General features: G+C 52.5%; 1 protein-coding gene across 1 annotated transcript in view; it reads right to left on the bottom strand.

Annotated features, from left to right (window-relative positions):
- Positions 1–18,193, bottom strand: part of TONSL (tonsoku like, DNA repair protein) — a 52,533-nt gene that overhangs the window by 18,477 nt on the left and 15,863 nt on the right. The window contains exons 6-16 of the mRNA XM_060243048.1: positions 17,174–17,345; positions 13,730–13,844; positions 13,458–13,606; positions 11,052–11,204; positions 9,752–9,877; positions 8,829–9,009; positions 6,127–6,188; positions 5,929–6,018; positions 3,873–3,945; positions 3,598–3,761; positions 1,749–1,872 (exon numbers count right to left, since the gene is read on the bottom strand). Of these exons, the coding sequence (XP_060099031.1) occupies positions 1,749–1,872; positions 3,598–3,761; positions 3,873–3,945; positions 5,929–6,018; positions 6,127–6,188; positions 8,829–9,009; positions 9,752–9,877; positions 11,052–11,204; positions 13,458–13,606; positions 13,730–13,844; positions 17,174–17,345 (1,409 nt within the window). The remainder of the gene's footprint in view (positions 1–1,748; positions 1,873–3,597; positions 3,762–3,872; positions 3,946–5,928; positions 6,019–6,126; positions 6,189–8,828; positions 9,010–9,751; positions 9,878–11,051; positions 11,205–13,457; positions 13,607–13,729; positions 13,845–17,173; positions 17,346–18,193) is intronic.

Here is an 18,193-nt window from a genome sequence, read left to right as displayed (position 1 = left end):
CTGTCAGGGGGAAAGCAGGTAGCTCTGGGCTAGTGTTGCCTCTCTCCCCTTCCCTCCCTAAAACCTGGGGCCCAAGCAGAAAGGGGAGATGGACAGGAGCACGACTTTGAGGCCAGCAAGACTGGGGAGGGGGCAATCAGCTTTCAAAAGTCAAAGTGTGTCCTGAACATAAGAACATAAGAGAAGCCATGTTGGATCAGGCCCCTCTAGTCCAACATTCTGTGTCACATAAGAACATAAGAGAAGCCCTGTTGGATCAGGCCAGTGGTCCCTCCAGTCCAACACTCTGTGTCATATAAGAACATAAGAGAAGCCATGTTGGATCAGGCCAATGGCCCATCCAGTCCAACACTCTGTGTTACATAAGAGAAGCCATGTTGGATCAAGCCAATGGCCCCTCCAGTCCAACACTCTGTGTCACATAAGAACATAAGAGAAGCCCTGTTGGATCAGGCCAGTGGCCCCTCCAGTCCAACACTCTGTGTCACATAAGAACATAAGAGAAGCCCTGTTGGATCAGGCCAGTGGCCCCTCCAGTCCAACACTCTGTGTCACACATAAGAACATATGAGAAGATGAAGATGAAGAAGATATTGGATTTATATCCTGCCCTCCACTCCGAAGAGTCTCAGAGCGGCTCACAATCTCCTTTACCTTCCTCCCCCACAACAGACACCCTGTGAGGTGGGTGGGGCTGGAGAGGGCTCTCACAGCAGCTGCCCTTTCAAGGACAACCTCTGCCAGAGCTATGACTGACCAAGGCCATTCCAGCAGCTGCAAGTGGGGGAAGGGGGTATCAAACCCGGTTCTCCCAGATAAGAGTCCGCACACTTAACCACTACACCAAACTGGCTCTTCCAAGGAGACCTTGGAGAATTCATTCATACACTTTTGGGCAGGAGAGACTTTGGAGAATAACATACAAGCACTTTTCCGTCTGTTGGGGGTCTGGTGAAATCGATGGATCTTTCAACCTACTTTTACACACCTGGGAACCCTTCTGGAAGACTTTATAGCTTCGTTGTATAGGTTTAGAGAGAGTGCCTTGTTACAGATCATATTGCATATTTTTCCTACAGTTTTGTGAATGAATGTCATGTACCTTTAAGCAAACTATTACGTTCATGAGATGCTTTTTTTGCTTTCTGTACCTTGGTGACTCACAGGGCCCTTTTTGAACATATGAAGCTGCCTTCTATTGAATCAGACCCTTGGTCAATCAAAGTCAGTCTTGTCTATTCAGACTGGCAGCGGCTCTTCCTCCAGGGTCTCAAGCTGAGATTTTTCACACCTGTTTGCCTGGACCCTTTTTAATTGGAGATGCCGGGGATTGAACCTGGGACCTTCTGCTTACCAAGCAGGTGCTCTACCACTGAGCCACAGCCCCATTCATGGCTCTCCAGGGTCTCAAGCTGAGGTTTTTCACGCCTACTTGCCTGGACCCTTTTTAGTTGGAGATGCCGGGGATTGAACCTGGGGCCTTCTGCTTACCAAGCAGATCCTCTACCATTGAGCCATCGACCCTCCCTTTTAATCTCTGGCTCAGTCCTTTAAGGTCAGTCTTGTCTGCTCACACTGGCAGGGGCTCTCCAGGGTCTCAAGCAGAGAAAGGACTTTCCCATCACCTCCTGCCTGGTCCTTTTCACATCACCCACAACTGGAGATGCCAGGGACTGAACCTGGGACCTTCCGCATGCCAAGCAGATTCTCTGCCACTGAGCCACGGGCCCTCCCTTATGCAGCCTCACCTCGACTTGCCATGGCCTTCCTGAGCAGCTGCTCCATGGTCTTGCTGTGCTCACAAGTTTCCCGGTCCAGATCCCGACCATACAGATGCACCCAGTTCTGAAGAGTACCCAAAGGGTTGAGGCCCTGCACAGGGGGAAATGCCGGGCACAGTGAGCGTGAGAACGTCCATAGGAGACCAGGATCGCTTGGAGCCAGCCAGCCAGTTGGACACTCTCAGGACTGGGCACACCGGATCGGACCAGCCTTGCCCTTACTGCTGGCAAAGGGAGACCGATTCAACCCCGCAGGCTCTCCCAGCACAACAGGCAGCAAGCATACCAACTCCTGGCCTTCCCCCTGGCTGTGCCTGCACTTGAAGAACATCAGAAGAGCCCTGCTGGGTCAGACCAGGGAGGGTCCACGTAGTCCAGCCTCTCGTCTCACTCAGGGGCCAGCCAGTTCCTCTGGAGGGCCAGCAACAGGGCAGAGAGACTGAGGCCTTCATAAGAACATAAGGAGAGCCCTGCTGGATCAGTCCAATGGTCCATCTAGTCTAACATCCTGTCTCACACACTGGTCAACCAATTCCTCTGGAGGGTCAGCAATAGGGCAGAGAGGCCAAGGCCTTCCCCTTGTAAGAACACAAGATCAGCCCAGTGGGCCACCTAGTCCAGCATCCTCCTGTCTCACACAGAGGTCACCCAGTTCCTCTGGAGGGCCAAAAACAGGGAAGAGAGGCTGAGGCCTTCCCCTGAGAAGAACATCAGAAGAGCCCTGCTGGATCAGACCAGTGAGGGTCCATCTAGTCCAGCATCCCGTCTCACACAGTAAGAACATAAGAGAAGCCATGTTGGATCAGGCCAATGGCCCATCCAGTCCAACACTCTGTGTCACACAGTGGCAAAACAATTTATATATACACACACACTGTGGCTAATAGCCACTGATGGACCTCTGCTCCATATTTTTATCTAAACCCCTCTTGAAGGTGGCTATGCTTGTGGCCGCCACCACCTCCTGTGGCAGTGAATTCCACATGTTAATCACCCTTTGGGTGAAGAAGTACTTCCTTTTATCCGTTTTAACCTGTCTGCTAAGCAATTTCATCAAATGCCCACAAGTTCTTGTATTGTGAGAAAGGGAGAAAAGGACTTCTTTCTCTACTTTCTCCATCCCATGCATTATCTTGTAAACCTCTATCATGTCACCCCGCAGTCGACGTTTCTCCAAGCTAAAGAGTCCCAAGCGTTTCAACCTTTCTTCATAGGGAAAGTGCTCCAGCCCTTTAATCATTCTAGTTGTCCTTTTCTGGACTTTCTCCAATGCTATAATATCCTTTTTGAGGTGCGGCGACCAGAACTGCACACAGTACTCCAAATGAGACCACACCATCGATTTATACAGGGGCATTATGATACTGGCTGATTTGTTTTCAATTCCCTTCCCAGTGGCCAACCAGTTCCTCTGGAGGGCCAGCAACAGGGCAGAGAGGCCGAGGCCTTCCCCTGAGAAGAACATCAGAAGAGCCCTGCTGGGTCAGACCAGGGAGGATCCGTCTAGTCCAGCATCCCATCTTGCACAGTGGCTGGCCAGTTCCTTTGGAGGGCCAGCAACAGAGCAGAGAGGCTGAGGCCTTCCCCTGAGGTTGCCTCCTGGCTCTGGGGTTCAGAGATTTAGTGCCTCTGACTGTGGAGGTTTCCCTTAGCCACCAAGGCCAGTAGCCCCTGACAGATCTCTTCTCCATGAGTCTAATTCTTTGAACCCCCACCCCCTGTGCAGAACGGCCGTCCAAGGCAGGCCCTCCCCAGGCGCCCCCTCAGCAATGCCCACCCCCTCCCCCTTTCAGCAGCGCCTTCTCCTTGCCCCTACCTGGGCGTTACGCAGCCCCACCGAGGCGCCTCTGCGGATGAGCAGCTCCGCCACCTCAAAGTGGCCGCAGTTGAGGGCATCGTGGAGGGGGGTGATGCCCTCGCAGCCAGGGCCCCCCGGGTCGTCGATGTGGGCCCCGTGGTCCAAGAGCAAGTGGACGATTTCTGGGAAGAAGAGGCGAGGGGGTTCGTGGTGAGGGGTGGCCCCAACCCCTGCTTTCTTCAGGGCCACACTTCCCAGACCAGAGGATCCCCATCCCCATCCCCAACGCTCACCCAGATGCCCGTGGTTGCAGGCCTCGTGCAGCGGGGTCCAGCCACAATAATCCCGGGTGTTCACGGGGTGAGCCTGCAGTGGAGAGGGGAGGCGTGAATGGGAGAAAAGCTGCCTTTGCCCCCCCCGCAGGCCCGCTCCCCCTCCCCTGCGGGAGGTCATGGAAATGGCAAGCCCCTCTGGACCGCCACACCCTCCATCTCCCAAGCCCAGCGTCACTGCCCTGGCTTCAATGGGCCAGGCCAGCCTGATGAGAGCTCAGAAAGCAAAGCAGAAGAAGAGGAGACTGGATTTCTACCCCGCCCTTCGTTACCCAGGGCAGAGGACGAAAGTAAGACTCTCCAATCGCCCCTCCACATGGTACACTCCGCACCAAGATCTTCTTTCTCCCTCCCCCTTTAGACTCGGGAGGCTCCCAAGGCGTGCCCCGTCCCCTTCCTGCCCTGCCCTGCCCAAATGCCAGAGACCTACTGGCTCAGATTTTTTATTTATGGAAAACATTTTCACACACCCCTTTCCATCTGACTAGGGCTCCCAAGGCAAAGCACATGCAAACATGACAACATCTGAGAGAACTGTACTGCAATTCATGAATTCAAGTTCATACAAGCTTTTCTGCAGTTATTCCAAAACAGATATTTATGAGGGGCTTGCAGCTTTTTACTGGCTGTCTCCCATGCCTTTAAAAACAACCTGTTGTGCAATGAATTTCTTTCATCCTTTTTTAATATCTACAGGAGAAGTTTAATTTTGGTGTCAGACAGCTGTTAAAAACAGGACCAGTAAAATGGTGCCAAGTTCATAGTCCCATCACTTCCAGTGCTGTTGAGATATACAGCAGTAATCTCCAATAATCTCTTTCTTCCCCACGCCTCTCACTCACGCAAAAATCTCATAGAAAGGCCAGCTGGCTACAACTGGGGATGCCAACTTTTTATTGGCAGAGCTCCTATGTCTGAAACAACAATATGAACAGAAAAGTTTCATCCAGTAAAAATGGAGGGAAAGAAAGGGAAAGAATGAAATGGAAGGAAAGGAAAAGAAAAGAAAAGAAAGGAAAAGAAAGGCATGGAAAGAAAGACATGGCAAGAAAGAACATAAGAGAAGCCATGTTGGATGAGGCCAGAGGATCATCCAGTCCAAAATTCTCTCACACAGTGCCCAAAAAGCACCAGAATGTCCACCAGTGGGGCCAGCATACTAGAAGCCCTCCCACTGTTCCTTCCCCCCTGCCCAGCACCAAGAATACAGAAAAAGCACCAATTCCAGGGAAAGAAGGGGGGGGCAAAGGAAAAAAAGCCTTTCTCACCATCAGATGACCCCAGCCAGCAACAATTCTGCCGAGAGGTTGTTTGGTTAAAAAAAAAAAAAAGCTACTGGAATGCCCACTTCCCGCTGAAAAAAACATCCCCCCCTTCTTCGCCGCCCAGGCCTCCCAGGGAAATCTCCCCAAAAGAACATACTGCAAGGCACATGAAACCTTGAAGAACACTTCATGGGTGTGCCAGTGGACTCCGGCTTTTCTCTCAAACATTGGGAGGGGGGGAGAAGAAAGGCGAGGCAGCCCAGCTCCTCTCTGAACAACACATAGATGTTGGGGGATGGAAGGAAGGAAAACAGGGCTCAGGCTCTGCAGCCTGTGTCAGTCTTCAAGCCTAGCTTTTCTCTGCACAACAAAGAGACAGGAAAGGAAGGAAGCAGAGCGGAGCTCATGCTTTTCTGGGGGTGGGGCTAGCTTTGGCTTTTCTTGTGACCCAGTATTGAGGCTTCCGTGGCCCGGTACCGGGTCGTGACCCTGCAAACGGGAAACACTGCTCTATCCAAACAAAAGACAGAAGAATACTAGACGGGAATCCAGGGGAAGGGGGGGAACAAAGAGTGGGGCTCTTACACATCTGTGGGGCTCCCACTGGGCCTGCCTGCCTCGTGCTGGGGGTGGGGCCAAGCTCCCACGTCAAGATTGAAGAGGAAGAGTCCATAGGCTGGCACCAGGCAGGGAGGCAGGTCTCTGGAGGGAAGAGCAGCTAGCAGAAGCCCCCGGCCCCCATTGCGGCTCACCTTCTCCAAGAGGAACTGCACCCGGCGCAGGTTGCCCTCGATGCAGGCCCGATGCAGCAGGGTCTCGCCCTTGTCATTCCGCTGGTTCCACTGAGAAAAGGAGAGGCACAGTCAGGCCGCAACTGCTGGCTCCCAAAAGCTGCCCAAACCACTGTGGGGCCACTCCCACCACTCCGCCTGCGGGTAGCCCGGCCTCACCTTGCTGACGTTGCGCCGGCCGGGGACACTTTTGCCGTAGTCCTCCAGGTCATCCTCTCCGTCTGGAGGACAAAGTGGGATGTAAGAAATGGGCCGCATCAACAGACCGGACCCCAAGCCTCCCTCATGCCCCCAGGGAGCTCCTGAGCCAGAGGCAACGCCCACCCACCGCTTGACCCAGACAATCCGCAGGTCAAGAAGAAGAAGATACTGGATTGATATCCCGCTCTCCACTCCGAAGAGTCTCAGAGGGGCTCACAGTCTCCTTTACCTTCCCCCCCCCCACAACAGACACCCTGTGAGGTAGATGAAGATACTGGATTTATATCCCGCCCTCCACTCCGAAGAGTCTCAGAGCGGCTCACAATCTACGTTACCTCCCCCCTCCTCACAACAGACACCCTGTGAGGTAGATGAAGATATTGGATTTATATCCCGCCCTCCACTGCGAAGAGTCTCAGAGCGGCTCACAATCTCCTTTCCCTTCCTCCCCCACAACAGACACCCTGTGAGGTAGATTAAGATATTGGATTTATATCCCACCCTCCGCTCCGAAGAGTCTCAGAGCGGCTCACAATCTCCTTTACCTTCCTCCCCCCCAACATACACCCTGTGAGGTAGATGAAGATATTGGATTTATATCCCACCCTCCACTCCGAAGAGTCTCAGAGCGGCTCACAATCTCCTTTCCCTTCCTCCCCCCCAACTATGGGTCCCAATCCCCCCGCTTTAGCGGGAGACTTCTGGGTTCCCAGCTTAATCTCCCGGTCTTCAAAAATTGAGAACCGGGGGGGTGGGGGGTGGAGGGGGGGAGAACATACCTATAGAGCTCCTGAGCAGTTTGTAAAATCCCTGTCCCTTTAAGGCTGGGCAGGAAGGAGGAAACAGGAAGGTCTTCGGAGAACGGCCCCTCCCTTCTTTGCTTTCGTTTTCACAGCAGGCACAGTTCTCCGGAAGAAGACCAAGTAAGTATTTGTGTGTGTGTGTGTGTGTGAGAGAGAGGGAGGGGGCAGGGAGGGGGATTCCCTCGTATGGAGGCCCTCCCCCCCTTTAGAAAGCGTGGGGGGGGGGAGGGAAATGTCTACTGGGCACTCTATTATTCCCTATGGAGAATGATTCCCATAGGGAATAATAGGGAATTGATCCGTGGGTATTGGGGGCTCTGGGGGGGCTATTTTTTGAGGTAGAGGCACCAGATTTTTAGTATAGCATCTAGTGCCTCTCCCCAAAATACCCCCCAAGTTTCAAAACGATTGGACCAGAGGGTCCAATTCTATGAGCCCCAAAAGATGGTGCCCCTATCCTTAATTATTTCCTATGGAAGAAAGGCATTTAAAAAGGTGAGCTGTCCCTTTAAATGTGATGGCCAGAACTCCCTTGGAGTTCAATTATGCTTGTCACACCCTTGTTCCTGGCTCCACCCCCAGTGTCTCCTGGCTCCACCCCCAAAGTCTCCTGGCTCCGCCCCCAAAGTCCCCAGATTTTTCTTTAATTGGACTTGGCAACCCTACCCCCAACAGACACCCTGTGAGGTAGATGAAGATATTGGATTGGCGGGTGGGGCTGAGAGGGCTCTCACAGCAGCTGCCCTTTCAAGGACAGAGTCTCAGAGCGGCTCACAATCTCCTTCCCCCACAACAGACACCCTGTGAGGTGGGTGGGGCTGGAGAGGGCTCTCACAGCAGCTGCCCTTTCAAGGACAACCTCTGCCAGAGCTATGGCTGACCCAAGGCCATTCCAGCAGGTGCAAGTGGAGGAGTGGGGAAGAAGACTGCAGATTTATACCTCGCCCTTCTCTCTGAATCAGAGACTCAGAGTGGCTTACAATCTCCTATATCTTCTCCCCCCACAACAGACACCCTGTGTGGTGGTTGAGGCTGAGAGAGCTCTCCCAGAAGCTGCCCTTTCAAGGACAACTCTGTGAGAGCTCTGGCTGACCCAAGGCCATTCCAGTAGGTGCAAGTGGAGGAGTGGGGAATCAAATCCGGTTCTCCCAGATAAGAGTCCAGGCACTTCACTACCACACCAAACTGGCTCTCCAGTGTCCCTCGCCAGCCAGAACAGCAACCGGCCTCTTGGATCGTGGCCAGCAGCACCCAAACTTGGTAGCTGCTGTTTGGACCCAGTTGTGTCCTCTTAATGCTCTGTCACGATCCTTCTACAGATACAGTTCCCCCGGCAAAGTATGTCAACTTCTGCCTGTTGATGTCAATGCACCTCCTCGTGAGTTTACACTGCAAGCGGGAGGCTGAGGGTGTCGGCTGGGGGGGTTGCAGGGGCCGGATGCCACTCCAGCCTCGTTTCATCGATGCTGGCTTCCAATTTTCTCCTGGGCTCGAGCCGAGATGCCGGTAATTGCAATAATTATCGCATGGCAGTTTGTGCAGTATGGCCAGGAGATCCTAAGAGCGTCCAGCAGCCAGGAGCCCTAGCTTTTTTAGCATTATGCACCACTAGGTGGCGAGCTAGACTCGGCTTTTGGAGGACCGAGAAAGTTCTGAGACAGCTGTGAATGGCCCAAGGTCACCCAGCTGGCTGCATGTGAAGGAGGAATGGGGAATCAAGCTGGGAGTGGGCCAAGAAGGAGCCCAGGCCCCGCCCCACCCCAGAGAAACCACTCCCCCCCCCCCGGTGCCATGTGCAGCAGCACCCTTTGCCCTGGCGTCCCCCACTCCTGACGTGCTGCTCAGCCCTGCTCTCACCGCTGTCCGAGAGCTCGAGGTCGCTCTCCTCCAAGGGCTCGCTGCTTTGCAGCTCCTCCTCTTCCTCGCCTGCCTCCTCCTCTGAGCGGCTCCGGAGGTCCTCCAGTTGGGCCAGTGTGGCCGAGGTCTTGGGGTCGCCACACCTCTGCTGCGAGGCATGCAAAGACTGCAGGATCTGGCACTGAGACAAACGAGTTCCCCGTTTCAGATAAAGAGCTACAATCGGATTTTTGCCTCCCAGCCTACGCCCGGGGGTGATCAGCATTGCAGGGGAGCCTCTACTGATGCATAAGCTTGCTGGAAGGGTACCCTTCCGTTCTTAAAATCAGTGTTTTCTGTGAATGTAAACAAAGAGCCCCATGGCACAGAGTGGTAAAGCTGCAGTACTGCAGTCCTAAGCTCTGCTCACGACTGACGTTCAATCCCAGCGGAAGCTCGGTTCAGGTAGCCGGCTCCAGGTTGACTCAGTACCCAGTACAATGCGTCCCCAGCTTGCTGGGGGGGGGGAAGTGTAGATGACTGGGGAAGGTAACAGCAAACCACCTCATAAAAAGTCTGCTGTGAAAGCAACGTCACCCCAGAGTCGGAAATGACTGGTGCTTGCTTAGGGGACTCGCCGTCACCTTTCCCTTCAAAGAAAAGCAATACTGAAAGTGCTCAATAACTAAAAGAAGAGATGGGGGACAGACAACTGGAGAAGAAGCAGGGAATTGCAGAGAAGCAGAATTTGTTATTTGCTGCAGCCTTGGAGGCCCTCCAAAAGACCTTGCTTGCTGCTGGGGCAGGCCTCTGGAGAGCCACAATGAGCCTGGAGAGTGCTGAAATCAGCAGGTTTGTCGGAGGAGGGCTCTCAGCACTCTCTCTCAGCCTCTGGGGACCGGAAGAGGGGGAGTCAGGCCTCCTCCCCACCCCCACAAGCTCACCTGCAACCGGAGATCACCAGCCGCCTCCGCCCCCCGCAGAGCTTTTCGGAAGCAGGGCTCCAGGTCTTCATAGCTCTCTCGAGCCTCCTCTTTGGCCAGGGCAATATTCAGCCAAGTCTTCGCTTCCTAGCCACAGAAAGACAAGGGAAGATGCTGTTACAGAGCTCAGCCCTCTTGCCTCTGGCGCATTTCATGGAATCACAGAATCATCTAGTCCAACCCCCTGCACAATGCAGGAAACTCACCAACACCTCCCCCTAAATTCATAGGATCTTCATTGCTGTCAGATGGCCATCCAGCCTCTGTTGGAAAACCTCCAAGGAGGGAGAGCCCACCACCTCCCAAGGAAGAAGCCTGTTCTACTGAGGAACTGCTCTAAGTGTCAGGAATCCTAGAGTGGAAAGGGACCTCCAGGGTCATCTAATCCAACCCTGAACAATGCAGGAAACTCACAAACACCTCCCCCTAAATTCACAGGATCTTCATTGCTGTCAGATGGCCATCTAGCCTCTGTTTCAAAACCTCCAAGGAAGGAGAACCCACCACCTCCCTAGAAAGCCTGTTCCACTGAGGAACCTGTCTAAACTCACAAACACCTCCCCCTAAATTCACACGATCTTCATTGCTGTCAGACGGCCATCTAGCCTCTGCTTTAAAACCTCCAAGGAAGAAAAATCATAAAATCCTAGAGTTGGAAGGGATCTTCAGGGTCATCTAGTCCAACCCCCTGCACAATGCAGGAAACTCACAAACCCCTCCCCCTAAAGTCACAGGATCTTCATTGCTGTCAGCCTCTGCTTAAAAACCTCCAAGGAACTAAAAGAAGAGATGGGGGACAGAAATCTCCAAGCCCACCACCTCCTGAGAAAACCTGTTTCACTCTGTCAGGAAGTTCTTCCTGATGTTGAGCTGGAAACTCTTTTGATTTAATTTCAACCCAATGGTTCTGGTCCTGCCTTCCGGGGCCACGGAAAACAATTCCACACCCTCATCTATAGGACAGCCCTTCAAGGACTTGAAGTGGGATGGAGGAAGGCAGGACATCACCTGAAGTTTACAGTCTAGCCAGTGTGTGATGTCGTGGTTGAGACTCAGTCTAAAATCCCCACTTGTGCCATGGAAGCCTGCTGGGTGATCTTAGGTCAGTCACACCCTCTCGGCCTGGCCAACCTGACAGGGTTGTTGTGAGGATAAAATGGAGGAGAGGAAAATGACGCAAGCTGTTCTGGGCCTCCCGCTGGGGAGAAAGGCAGGGTAGAAGAAGCAGGCGCATGCGTCCACGCGGACCAACCCATCTCACCTCCAGGGCATTACCCTGCCGCAGAGCCAGCTCCGCCTGATAGTGGTGAACCGCCTGAGCGTGATCTTTCAGGTCCCCAAAGGTGGCAGCCAGAGAAACGTGGATCACAGCGAGCTCCTGCCTGGGGCGTTTCAAAGCCTGAGCATGCTGCAGCTGAAACAAAACCATAAGAACAGAAGAGAAGCCACGTTGGATCAGGCCTCTCCAATCCAACACTCTGAGTTAACATAGTGGCCCAAACCTGGGTGCCATCAGGAGGTCCATCAGTGGGGCCAGGACGCTAGAAGCCCTCCCACTGTGCCCCCCTCAAGCACCAAGAATACAGAGCATCACTGCCCCAGAGAGAAGAACATAAGAGAAGCCCTGTTGGATCAGACCAATGGCCCTTCCAGTCCAACACTCTGTGTCACATAAGAACATAAGAGAAGCCATGCTGAATCAGGCCAATGGCCCATCCAGTCCAATACTCTGTGTCACACATAAGAACATAAGAGAAGCCCTGTTGGATCAGGCCAATGGCCCCTCCAGTCCAACACTCTGTCACATAAGAACATAAGAGAAGCCCTGTTGGATCAGGCCAGTGGCCCCTCCAGTCCAACACTCTGTGTCACAGAAGAACATAAGAGAAGCCCTGTTGGATCAGGCCAATGGCCCATCCAGTCCAACACTCTGTGTCACATAAGAACATAAGAGAAGCCATGTTGGATCAGGCCAATGGCCCTTCCAGTCCAACACTCTGTGTCACACAGTGGCCAAAAAACCCCCAGGTTCCATCAGAAGGTCCACCAGTGGATGCTCTGTGGCTGTGGCTCACTGGCAGAACCTCTGCGAAGAAGAAGAAGAAGAAGAAGAAGAAGAAGAAGAAGAAGAAGAAGAAGAAGAAGAAGAAGAAGAAGAAGAAGAAGAAGAAGAAGAAGAAGAAGAAGAAGAAGAAGAAGAAGAAGAAGAAGAAGAAGAATTGAAGATTTAAATCCTGCCCTTCCCTCTGAATCAGAGACTCAGAGCGGCTTACAATCTCCTATGTCTTCTCCCCACAAAACAGATACCCTGTGAGGTGGGTGGGGCTGAGAGGGCTCTCACAGCAGCTGCCCTTTCAAGGACAACCTCTGCCAGAGCTATGGCTGACCCAAGGCCATTCCAGCAGCTGCAAGTGGAGGAGTGGGGAATCAAACCTGGTTCTCCCAGATAAGAATCCACGCACTTAACCACGACACCAAACTGGCTCTCTGACAAGATCAGGCTACCTTGGGTCTCCCACTGTTGCCCCCCCAAGCACCAAGCATAAAGAGCATCACCACCCCAGACAGTGTGTTCTCTTTATACATTTGTGGCCGCCAACAGGGAAGCTGCTGTGAGAAATTCCTGGGTCCACTTCCGCCACTGACACCGGATTTCCCCCCACTTGTGAGCAGGGGATCCACCGGTAGCAAGTGCTCAAGCTCCATGGGGCTCAGGTTCAGGCTTACTGCTTGCCAGGACAGCAAACAACTCCACCTGTGTCCTTGTAAAGCTGCCACTGATATCAATGACCCCCACATAAGGACGTAAGAGGAACCCTCCTGGATCAGGCCAGTGGCCCCTCTGGGCCAACACTCTGTGTCACACAGTGGCTAAAAAACCAGGTGCCATCAGGAGGTCCATTAGCTGGGCCAGAACTCCAGAAGCCCTCCCACTGTGGCCCCTCAAGCACCAAGAACACAGAACATCACTGCCCCGGAGAGAAGAACATAAGAGAAGACATCTTGAATCAGGCCAATGGCCCACCAGTCCAACACTCTGTGTCACATAGGGGCCAAGACCCAGGTGCCATCAGGAGGTCCATCAGTGGGGCCAGGACACTAGAAGCCCTCCCACTACTGCCCCCTCCCAGCACCAAGAATACAGAGCATCACTGCCCCAGACATAAGAACATAAGAGAAGCTATGTTGGATCAGGCCAGTGGCCCATCCAGTCCAACACTCTGTGTCACACAGTGGCCAAAAAACCCAGGTACCATCAGGAGGTCCATCAGTGGGGCCAGGACGCTAGAAGACCTCCCACTGTGGCCCCCCCCAAGCACCAAAAACACAGAGCATCACTGCCCCAGACAGAAGAACATAAGAGAAGCCATATAGGATCAGGCCAAGGGCCCATCCAGTCCAACACTCTGTGTCACACAGGGGCCAAGACCCAGGTGCCATCAGGAGGTCCATCAGTGAGGCCAGGACGCTAGAAGCCCTCCCACTGGGGCCCCCCTCCAAGCACCAACAATGCAGCGCATCACTGCCCCACACAGAGAGTTCCATCAATACCCTGTGGCTAATTGCCACCAATGGACCTCTGCTCCTACAAAAGTGCTTCCTGCTGCCCTCTGGAGCATGCATGGCTTCACTGCACCCCACTGCCAGCAGCTGCCCCCTGCCTCACCTGTTCTTTGTAGGCCTCCAGAGCGCGCCGATAATCCCCCTCTTTGGAGAAGAGGTCCCCCAGCTGCTCACACAGGCCCAGGGCCGTCCGCAGGTTGCCGGCTGCCTCTGCCTCTTCCAGGGCCTGCTGCAGGGAGCTCACCTTCATGGCTGCCGGGGAGAAAACATCTCACAAACCCTCCCAAGGCACAGAGCATGCTGGTTCCCAATGCCTGCCCTGGCACACTTCCCTGCAGAGAAGGGCACCAGACCGGTCGGCTGTGGTCAACTCACCATAGCGCAGGCTGTGGCAGACGCTCTCCCGTTGCCGAGGCTGCTGGGAGCCCAACAGGTAGGCCTTCTTCAGGAAGCGCTTCGCAGCCACAAAGTCCCCCAGACTCAGCAGCACCTGGAGGGAAAGAAGAATTGCAGATTTATACCCCGCCCCTCTCTCTGAATCAGAGACTCAGAGCGGCTTACAATCTCCTTTCTCTTCCTCCCCCACAACAGACACCCTGTGAGGTGGGTGGGGCTGAGAGGGCTCTCACAGCAGCTGCCCTTTTCAAGGACAACCTCTACCAGAGCTATGGCTGACCCAAGGCCATTCCAGCAGCTGCAAGTGGAGGAGTGGGGAATCAAACCCGGTTCTCCCAGATAAGAGAGCTCTGGCTGACCCAAGGCCATTCCAGCAGGTGCAAGTGTAGGAGGGGGGAATCAAACCCGGTTCTCCCAGATAAGAGAGCTCTGGCTGACCCAAGGCCATTCTAGCAGCTGCAAGTGGAGGAGTGGGGAATCAAACCCGGTTCTCCCAGATAAGAGAGCTCTGGCTGACCCAAGGCCATTCCAGCAGCTGCATGTGGAGGAGTGGGGGAATCAAACCCGGTTCTCCCAGATAAGAGTCCATGCACTTAACCACTACACCAAGCTGGCTCTCGGAGAAGGCCTCAGGCACATCTAGCAGCCAGGAGGGGGAGCACTCCTCTCCCCACAACCATGGATGCCCCAGCAACAAGCTGCAAGATTCCTCTAAGCCTGGTCACCACACTGTGCCTATTCAGCTTTGCTCCATGAAATGGGTAAGCCTGCCCTCCTTGGAGGGCGACAACTCAAAGTTGTGACAGATCATCACCATCTTGTGGGCTGCCGCAGGGCTCAGTATTGGGTCCCCTGCTCTTTAACTTGTTCATTAATGATCTGGAGTTGGGAGTAAGCAGTGAAGTGGCCAAGTTTGCAGATGACACTAAATTGTTCAGGGTGCTGAGAACCAGAGAGGATTGTGAGGCACTCCAAAGGGATCTGTTGAGGCTGGGTGAGTGGGTGTCAACGTGGCAGATGAGGTTCAATGCGGCCAAGTGCAAAGTAATACACATTGGGGCCAAGAATCCCAGCTGCAAATACAAGTTGATGGGGTGCGAACTGGCAGAGACTGACCAAGAGAGAGATCTTGGGGTCGTGGTAGAGAACTCACTGAAAATGTCAAGACAGTGTGCGACTGCAATAAAAAAAGGCCAACGCCATGCTGGGAATTATTAGGAAGGGGATTGAAAACAAATCAGCCAGTATCATAATGCCCCTGTATAAATCGATGGTGCGGTCCCATTTGGAATACTCTGTACAATTCTGGTCACCGCACCTCAGAAAGGATATTATAGCATTGGAAAAAGTCCAGAAAAGGGCAACTAGAATGATTAAAGGTTTGGGAACTTTCCCTATGAAGAAAGGTTAAAACGCTTGGGGCTCTTTAGCTTGGAGAAACGTCGACTGCGGGGTGACATGATAGAGGTTTACAAGATTATGCATGGGATGGAGAAAGTAGAGAAAGAAGTCCTTTTCTCCCTTTCTAACAATACAAAAACTTGTGGGCATTCGATGAAATTGCTGAGCAGTCAGGTTAAAATGGATAAAAGGAAGTACTTCTTCACCCAAAGGGTGATTAACATGTGGAATTCACTGCCACAGGAGGTGGTGGTGGCTACAAGCATAGCCAGCTTTAAGAGGGGATTGGATAAAAATATGGAGCAGAGATTCATAAGTGGCTATTAGCCACAGTATATATATATGTTCTTTTGCTGGCTTGTAGGGGTGAAGTAGGAGGCATGGCAACTAGGCCTCTAAATGGCAGCGCGGATGCAAAGTGCTAGATGTACAAATCCATCTAGCAGGATCGCCTCTCAATTTTGGTGGGGGAAATGAATATTTAGAAAGAAGTCTGGTACCCCTCCCTCCCCAGGAGAAAAAGAAAGTGATGCTGAATGGAGACTTGGTATGGTTGTAGGGTTGCCTGGGAACTAAGATCACAGGGAAATACACTCTAGCTCAGGGGTGGGGAACCTTTTTTCTGCCAAGGGCCATTCGGATATTTATAACATAATTCACGGGCCATACAAAATTATCAGCTTAAAAAACAGTGCTCCATCGAGGGAGAACAATTCAGGCAGGCAAAATTAATGCAAATAATTGTTTTTCTATTTGAAGTCACGTGGGGAGAGCCTAATTTGGCACACGTACACACACCCGACCCACTGCCCTAACCAAATGCCTAGGTCCACGGTTTTGGTAGAAAAAGCCCACCAGGAACTCATTAGCATATTAGACCACATCCCCTAATATTATCATATTAGGTCACACACTCATTAGTATATCAGGCCACACCATCTGGGATAATCAAGTGCAAATTGAACTGGTGGTAGCTGGGTAAAAAGAAAGAAGGGAAGAAAGGAAAATAAAGAAATGGGGGGAAGAAGGAAATAAAGGGAAATAAACAAATGCAGGGAAGAAATGGAAAGAGAAGAAAGGGAAATAAAGAAATGGAGGGAAGAAAGGAAAATAAAGAAAGGGGAATTAAGGGAAACAAAGAAATGGGAAGAATAGAAAGAAAGGGAAATAAAGAAATGAGGGGGAAATTTACCTGAACTGTGACGGTGACTTCCAGGCCCTGTAGCGATGCTGACTGGCCAGCCAGGCCCCAGGGAGGCCACTGTGCAGCTGGGCCCCACAATCCTTGACAGCCAACCGGTCCCCAGGAAGGCTGCTGCATAGTGCGGCTGTGCCTCACGATTCTTACCGGCCAGCCAGGCCCCAGGAAAGCCATGTGGCTTGGCTGGCCCAGCAATTCCCGAGGGCCCGACCAAGTGGTCTTGAGGGCCCTCAGGATGGACATTCCCTACCCCTGCTCCAGCTTGTTTCACCGATCAAAGAAGCTCGTCCGGTGGTGAAGCTCGTCTGGGCCTTTTCAGTGGCAGCCCCACTCTTAAAGAACAACTTCCCCAGGGAAGTGTGCCTGGCCTCCTTTCTTTTGATCTTCAGAAGGAAACTGAGGACAGCTTTATTTAGGACTGCATCTGACTGATTTATCTTTTATTTATTGACAGTCCTAACTGCAATCTTTAGACTTTTTTTTACCATTGCTGTATTATTTAAATTGCAACCTGCCTTGAGTTCTGCAAGGTAGAAAGGCAGCTGATACATGTTTTAAACAACATTTCCTAGGACCTGAAGGAACGGCTGGAATGCCAACCCATTCCTTTTACAGTGACGCATCCCAGAGTTTGAGAGGGGATCTCCATGGTTCTCCGTGAACCCCACAATCCCACCAGACCAGTGTAATCCAAACAGTGGCCCCATCCCACACCCCGAAGGGTTTCCTCTAGTGAGACCCCCATGTCCTTCCCAGCCAGGGGTGCTCCAGAGGGGCCACACACAAAGTGAAGAAACTGTGGGGGAGGGGGGCTCTCTCACCTGGGCAAGGCTGGCGCAGCACTCGCTTTCCACAAACTTCTCCTTCATCTTGCGAGCGCACTCCCGCGCCCTCTCCAGGCAGCGCATGGCCTTGGAATGCTCGCCTTCCCGCAGGTGGATGTTGCCCAGGTTGAAGTAGGCCCGGTAGAGGTCCTCGTGCAGGTGAGTCTGCCTAGGAGGGGCAGGGGGAGACACAGACCCAACTCACTCGAGAGCCAAGCCTGGCTTTGCTCCTCAAGGCAATACAACTCTCTGTGTATGAACATATGAAGCTGCCTTCTACTGAATCAGACCCTTGGTCCATCAAAGTCAGTCTTGTCTTCTCAGACTGGCAGCGGCTCTCCAGGGTCTCAAGCTGAGGTTTTTCACACCTATTTGCCTGGACCCTTTTTTTAGTTGGAGATGCTGGGGATTGAACCTGGGACCTTCTGCCTACCAAGCAGATGCTCTACCACTGAGCCACCGTCCCCCCCACACCATGTGTGTGTGTGTGTGTGAAAGAGAGAGAAGGGAGGAAGGGAGGAAGAAAGAGAGAGAAAGAAAGAAAGAAAGAGAAAGAAAGAGAGAGAGAGAAAGAAAGAGAGAAAGGGAGGAAGGGAGGAAGAGAGAAAGAGAGAGAAAGAAAGAGAGAAAAAGAGAGAAAGGGAGGAAGGAAGGGAGGAAGAGAGAAAGAGAGAGAAAGAAAGAGAGAGAAAGAAAGAGAGAGAAAGAAAGAAAGGGAGGAAGAGAGAAAGAAAGAGAGGAAGAGAGAGAGGAAGAGAGAGGAAGAGAGAGAGGAAGAGAGAAAGAGAGAAAGAAAGAGAGAGAAAGAGAGGAAGGGAGACAGGGAGGAAGGGAGAAAGAAAGAGAGAGAAAGAGAGAGAAAGAAAGAGAGAAAGAGGGAGAGAGAAAGAGGGAGAGAAAGAAAGAGAGAGAGAGAGAAAGAGAGAGAAAGAGAGAAAGAGAGAGAGAGAGAGAGAGAGAAAGAAAGAAAGAAAGAAAGAAAGAAAGAAAGAAAGAAAGAAAGAAAGAAAGAAAGAA

This window comes from Heteronotia binoei, chromosome 7 (genome assembly GCF_032191835.1).
Source record: "Heteronotia binoei isolate CCM8104 ecotype False Entrance Well chromosome 7, APGP_CSIRO_Hbin_v1, whole genome shotgun sequence".
Classification (NCBI taxonomy): Eukaryota; Metazoa; Chordata; class Lepidosauria; order Squamata; family Gekkonidae; genus Heteronotia; species Heteronotia binoei.
This window is presented reverse-complemented; position numbering and strand designations above follow the sequence as displayed.